The 7515-nt window shown below is 34.1% G+C and overlaps 1 protein-coding gene across 1 annotated transcript; it reads left to right on the forward strand.

Moving 5' to 3' along the window:
* Positions 1 to 2973: 2973 nt before the first annotated feature.
* On the forward strand, positions 2974 to 6901 carry LOC306885608 (zinc finger protein SNAI2-like; the record flags this gene model as incomplete). The annotated part of the gene is made up of 3 exons (XM_079442254.1): positions 2974 to 3052; positions 4422 to 5036; positions 6720 to 6901. The coding sequence occupies 3 exons, from the start codon at positions 2974 to 2976 to the stop codon at positions 6899 to 6901; spliced, it is 876 nt and encodes a 291-aa protein (XP_079298380.1).
* Between the last annotated feature and the right edge of the window lie 614 nt (positions 6902 to 7515).

Here is a 7515-nt window from a genome sequence, read left to right on the forward strand (position 1 = left end):
TGAAAGTGGTGGAGATATGAAATATTTTTAGCACACCAGTAACTAGGAACATCAAATTCTCCAGCCATGGCTTCCATTTTGACAGGAGTACAAATATGAGGTAAAAAAAGGCCAAATTCCCTTAAACATCCATTAAAAATAAGCAAAGAATATAGTTTTGCAGTAAAATATTGTTGAGCTTCACAAAATATAAAGTGGCTATAAGAAAATAGCTAAAGCTATAGCCAAAGAAACGTACCATTTCAACCATCAGGGCAATAATTAAAAAGTCCCAATCAACTAGAGATGTTATGAATCTGCCTGGAAGAAAACGTGTTTATATTGTCTTAAAGCAAGGCAAGGAGAATATTTTGCGTGACCAAAGACTCCAAGGCTCACTGCTGGAGAATTGTTTGGGAGAAAATTAAATCCTCTATATCCAGCATATTCACACTAAAACTTCCCACTAAGGTTCTACAGTCAGACGAACTTTTATGTATGGTGGCATGGATGGGCACTGATACAAAACAAACATGAAAATCAGTCACTGAGCACAAAATGAAGGTTCTGCCATGGCCGATCCAGGCCTCTAAACTGAACTCTAAACATCAGGCATTATAACCTCAAAGCAGTTATCTAAAAGCATTGTAGCAAAATATTAATTTCATATTAATTCCCCCTTTTTTTCCAAGTGTAAAGGAATGTACAGAACTACTCGCCCACACTCTAGCCTTCTTGCCCTCAGCTGAGCAGGACAATTTATAAACTGCTAATGTGTCATAAAAGGGCTAAATTTAGTCTGTGGGAAACTATGATGCCTTGACCACCAGCTTGGTCAAGACTAAAAACATGAAAATGCCATGCTACATTTTAATGTACACAAGAAAATATATTTCACTTAATAGAAATTAATTTTATAAAATAAATTTTGCAAATAATTGACTGGAATTAAAGTGAATTAAATATATTTTGAAGTAGAACAACTGAAATATATATTCCTGTAAAACTCCAATAAGCTTTTATTTAGCTATTATTTTTTGTTTTTTTTCAGTGTATTGAAGATTGCTCTTCTAAGCTGTGGGGGAGGAAGGGACACATCAGTTTTGCACTGGGGCCCATACAATCTCTTTCTTCCAAGGATCTTGCATCGAAGAAAATCGTTTTGGTTCAGAACAACATGAGGATGAAAAAAATTATGACAGTATTTGGGAAATTATTGTCCATTTAACAAGCTTTAAAAAAGCACTATAATACCTTTAAAAAATCGAAAGATTTATCAATATAAAAAATAGAAATGTATAATAAAAAATATGCCTATTACACTTTATGCACATGTAAGTACACTAACCACACACTAGATGACGATGTCTAATACAGGTCTAGACTTTCCTGTTCAATCTCTTCAGAGCATTAATTTGTAAAAAGCATTTAATTTTGCTTTCAAAGGAAGGTAGGCTGTATTGGCAAACTAGCAATCGATTTTTGTTCCTGAATAGTTCTGCATGAGATTAAGATGGTTCTTTCAACTAAAAAAAAGCAACTATTAATCTAGTGCAGTAGGCTATTTCTGTCATGGTATCAAAGCATGTGTAAACTTCACTCCTCAGTCATAATATATTTCATATTTCAGAACACATATTCAACATGTGCAAGGCCCTTGATGTACTAAACTCTGGGACAGTGGTGTGGCTCTGACCTCAACAACATTCCATTATTACATACATATTACAATAAGTCCTATCCTACATTTCTGCATGATGGTTCTTCCAGTAAGTCAGTATATGTGTAGCTGATGTGGGAATTTTGAGAGAATAACCATGTCAGCACTGACTAATGAACAGAGAGCTGATTGAGAAATACAGTACAGTAAGTTACTGCGTGAAATCATTATCATACATGAGTTGTGTCTGTTTAAAAATATAAAGAGTTTACTTAACAAAATATAGTCTAATGAATGGATTAACAGATAGATAACCCACACAAAATGTATATTTGTTTACAGTTTTACATAAAATATTTGCTATACGTTGTGTTAGCATTTTAAATGAAAATGTTTGAAATAAAATGGGGATCAATTGTAGGAAGTGGTGATAGAGAAGGGCATGGTAATAATTTTGAACAAATAAAATGTAATTAAATAAACTAATCATACACACAATTCTAAACGCTCTTGTTTGCATACACACCAAACCCCGTTCAGAAGTGGAGTAGGTTGAACAGGACTTTGCTGGACATGAAAAGTTGCATTGCATTGGTTCATTGTACAAATATGGGAAGGTTCTAAAAGTTTGAGACACAGCACAGAAAAATAGAATTATATTGATATTGACATTAAATTATATTAATATAAATGTGTTATATTCTCTTCCCTATATGCAATAGAAAGAATATTAATGAAGATAAAGTTGAACATATTATGGACTCTTTAAATTTAATTAAATTTTTACATTTATTCTAGACGTTTCAGTGGGACATTTTTGTTGTGAAATTCATTATTTACTCATATGTAGGCCTATTCATTAAGATTTTTTTTCGTTTATTTGTTTGTTTGTTTGTTTAGGCTAATTATTTATTCATTTAAGTATGATTAACCCAAATATTTTCACTCATGTACTGTCTAAAATAAGTTTGATCTAAAAGCTATTAGCCTACTTGTCTTTCTCTCTCTCTCAAAGCAACAACAACAACAAAAACTACTCACTGGCGAAAGACGTGCCATATGTTTCATCAAAATACATTTCTGCTGTTTTAATCGCACCTGTTTGCTGCGGCACAAACATGGCTCCGCCCCCTTGCACTTGTTCTTGATTTCTGATTGGTTGAGCAAGATGTCTATGATAATTTCCGTCTAGCCTGCACCTGACTCGAGAATGTGGCGCAAAGACAACCTCCAAGCATCAGCTATTTATTCAACAGACCATCTCTCATTTAAAACTCTTGCTCGTGCAGATCTACCAGCGCTAGTCAGATTTCCTTTCAAACACCCAAGATACGATGCCAAGGTCTTTCTTGGTGAAGAAACACCTCACTAATAAGAAGCCTGATTATGGTGTGTTGGATTCAGAAAACCACGGTAAGTTATTTTCAGACTCAAACTAAATATTACGTTTCTCGTTTGTCTAATATTTGTCTAATTGCTGTTTGTTCCGCCTTGCCACAGATCTCTATTTGTTTTAATAGTTTGATTAGGCTATTATTATTTTATTATATCATATTGGATTTTGTTTCGATATTGGCATCGTAGTAATATTAAGACAATATTTAGAAAAATGTAAATGCAGTTTTAATAGGCTATAAACACATTTAATAATAATTTAATAAATGCTGTTTATATATTGCCTATATAGCTTGTGAATGTGAATGACTGAAGGGGGAAATTAAATGATGTTTTGCATTATAAATTAACTAAAATTAGTATTAGCAGTAGCCTACATAATAGACATATTACAATTAGTAGTAGCCTACATATCTGGAAAGTACAAAATAGTTAACATGGGCATGACTTATAAAATGCTTGATGGTGCAGACTCCTTAAGATTTTATGAATATTTCCCTGACTGAGACTTTTTAAAAAGTACAAATTTTACATGTTGTCTTTCTGTTAATAGGAGGTTTTCATGATCAATATACACGAATAAAAAAATAGCCTGTCACTGCTTCAAATGTTTCAACTTCTTCATATAGGCCTGTATGATTGGCCACAGATGTTCTATAAAGTCATGATGAGTAGATAATGAGAAACGTATGAAGACTGAATATCTCAAACGTGCCTGGAGTTTAGCATGGCTCAATCTCTCACAAAAGAGGGACTCGCTTTGGGGTTTGAAGAGTCCTATTAGAAAAGCTGAAGAGGGATATAGTGTTCCTTAAGGATGCTTTTACCCTGCAGTGCCTTAAAATCTATGGTTTTGTTCTCCACTATTGGCCCACTCATAACATCTTTACCAAAAGTATATCTTGGAGGAAATCAAAAATAAGAATCGGTAATTATGAGAGAGAGTTCTTGTTTCTCTTTCTCCCTCTCTCTATTTCTCTTTGCTAATGTTTATTGGTCAATAAAATGTGCCCATAGGAATATATCTATTACTAATTTGTAAACTTTTACGTAGTAAGTGATTTATGGGTTGATTTGCCCTGAAAAGTAAACATTGTGGCTCTATGAGAACATAGTTCTGTTTGTTTGAATTGTAAGACGAACCCAACACAGAACACAATTTAATTTTGTTCTTAATTACACTAAGTTGATTTTATGTGTATTTATTAAACTAAATCCAATCAATTAAATGCAGGGTTATCTGGCTGATTCTCAACAGTCAGCATGAAATAATCTTTGGGAATTATTAATACATTTAGCTCTATATGTAAATGTTGATATCCATTAATGCACTTTATAAGAATGTCACACCATTTGACGTGATCATGTGCATTACATATCTCCACAGAGGTGATTCATATTGAATCTTCAAGCTCCAAACTCAAAATACTTCATCCCCATGAGACTCTGTTTCCTGCGCCATTTCTTGGGAACTCCGCATTGAGCCCCACTCTGCGGATGAACCCCATCAGTTCAGGGATCTGTGCGCCTCCACCCAAGCCTGCCCACCCAAGCCTGCCCATGGACGACACAGTTCTGGGTATCACTTACCCCCTACCTGTAACGTCCAGTCCCCTTCGAGACATGCAGCCTGCGCTCCCAATGCTGGAGTGTACAAAACCTGCACGGTCATTTCAGCTTTCCCAGAGAGAACTACAAGACAATGTCCCTGTGTCGCCTTTGGGACTGAGCACCACTGGCAACACTCAGGAGCACAGTGATGAATGCTTTGACTGCCAGAAAGCTTTCTTGACCTTATCTAGTCTGGCCAGCCAGAGGCAAATTCACTGTCAGTGGCAATGCCAAAAGTACTTTAGCTGCAAGTATTGTGACAAGGAGTATGTGAGTCTAGGGGCGCTGAAGATGCACATACGGACACACACGCTGCCATGTGTCTGTAAACTGTGTGGAAAAGCCTTTTCTAGGCCCTGGCTACTTCAGGGACACATTCGCACACACACAGGTACGTTCACAACCTATGTACACTTGTAGGGACAATTTTGTATTTACTGCATTGGAAAGCTGTAAAATGTATTTTTAAAGAAATGTCACTTAAAACTTAAATGTAATTGTTTATTCACTCATGTCATTTAATAATATTTTATACTTCTGTGTAGCACAAAATAAGAACTTTAAGCAGGCTGTCAGTGCTACTTTCCATATATATAAAAAAATAGATTAAAAAACAATATAAAGTGTATATGAGTCTATACAACATGTGATATTACAAGTCTTAAGCAATGAACTGACAAAAACTTAAAGGTCCACCCAAAAATGAAGATTGTCATCATTTACTCACCCTCATGTCATTCCAAATCTGTATGCATGTCTGTCTTCTGCTGAACACAAAATGAGATATTTTAAGTAATGTTGAGAACCAAACAGTTTTGGTTCCAATTAACTTTCTTTTCTTTCGGACTTTTTTTTTCTCTCAATACAATGAAAAAGTCATTGGAATCCAAAAGTGTTTGGTTGCCAACTTTCTTCAAAATATCTCGTTTTGTGTTCTGCATAAGAAAAGTTATCAAGGTTTGGAATGACATGAGGGTGAGTAAATGAAATCTCATTTCCACCTCTGCTGAATTATAAAAGGTGCCTTTAAACATGTTGTGCTTTTTTGACATCACTGATATTAAAACGCCATCATGTCATGGCAAATTTCAAATGTTAAGGGGAATGTTATAAAGTTTAGTCTTCTCCTCCTCACACAAAGCTATTGTATGGCTTCAGAAGACTTGTAATATAGTGCAAAAGTTGTATGGACCATTTTATACTTTTATAGTGTTTTCTGTCCTTTCTGGAGCTTAAAGTAGTTTAAATCACCATCCATGTTCCCTGTATGGAAAACAGAAGCAAGGACATTCTGTCTAAGATCACCTTTTGTGTTTCCTTCAATAAAGAATATAATACAGGGCTGGAATGACATGAGGGTCAGTACACTGAAAAAAGGATTGTAGGATTTACTTTGAAACTATTTCCACTCTAGATTGCTAGGAAATGTCAAAGAAACGATTGAATTGCAGAGAAACGGCACATAATACATTGAATTGAGTGAGAATTAAGTTAGGAATTCATTTAGTAGAAAGACTAAATTTGTATTTTTATATATGTATACTAGTGTTGTCAAACGATTAATTTCGATCAATCGCATCCAAAATAAAAGTTTCTGTTTACATAATTTGTGCGTGTACTGTTTATATATAAAGACACACATACAGCATACATTTTGAAAATATTTACATGTATATATTTATATATAGATATATTTAATATATAAATGTAACACTTTTCTTAAATATTTACTATATATGCATGTGTATTTTTTATATATATATATATATATATATATATATATATATATATATATATAAAATAAATATACACAGTACACACACAAATAATGTAAACCATGTAAAACTTTTATTTTGGATGTGATTAATCGCGATTAATCGTTTGACAGCACTAATATTTATATATATATATATATGCACTCCAGGTATACTCCCAACTCAGAAAAATTATTTAAAAAGTAAATAACAATTTAATTTTGGGTGAACTACTGCTGAAAGAAGTTTGAAAATGACATTGTATTTTGAAAATGGATGTAAAATAATAATACCTAACTCAAATAATTTTCTCATTTTAGGTGAAAAGCCATTCTCCTGCCCCCACTGCAGTCGTGCATTCGCTGACCGCTCAAACCTTCGGGCTCATTTACAAACCCACTCTGAGATCAAGAAATACCAGTGCAGAAGCTGCTTTAAAACCTTCTCCAGAATATCACTCCTGACAAAGCATGAAGAGGCCGGGTGCTGCCCCATGTCCTAATATGTACTGGGTTGTGGGTAGTCAGGGTAAGTTATAGTGCCAAAGTTTGTCAAATCAAAGTGCCTCACAAACTCAAGAGTCTGGTATATTGATTGATATACTGTATACTCTTTGAATTAAATGAACAAACTGTAATCACAATATGCTGTACATTGTGTGTGACCTTAGAAAGTTGTTATAATGGTAGTTGTGATGGTTTTTCAGGTTATGGTTTTGTAATGAAGAAATTTCAAAGCAAACAATAAAATATTTTTCTAATAACATGTCCTGTATAGTATAATATGAACAGATGAAATAAACTAGAAACAACTGCTGTGGGCTTCCATGTCTGCTCATTATGGGTCAGACAGATTGTTGAACGTTTGACTTCACATCTCACATTTTATATATATGTTTATTGGTAGGTGGATGGAGGCCAACTGCATGCCATAATTGTACCATGCCAAAACTCCATCAGTAAGGGTCTTAATCTCCGTTTTCTTTCGTCTGAGAGAAATATTTAATAGGAAGACTGCATTTGTCTAATCACTGATGAAAAAATAGGACAATGAGTCCACACCATATATAGAATATTTTTCATATTTAAAAATAATTCACGAAAATTATTGCCAGTT

This window comes from Barbus barbus (genome assembly GCF_936440315.1).
Source record: "Barbus barbus genome assembly, chromosome: 1".
In the NCBI taxonomy this organism is placed as follows: Eukaryota; Metazoa; Chordata; class Actinopteri; order Cypriniformes; family Cyprinidae; genus Barbus; species Barbus barbus.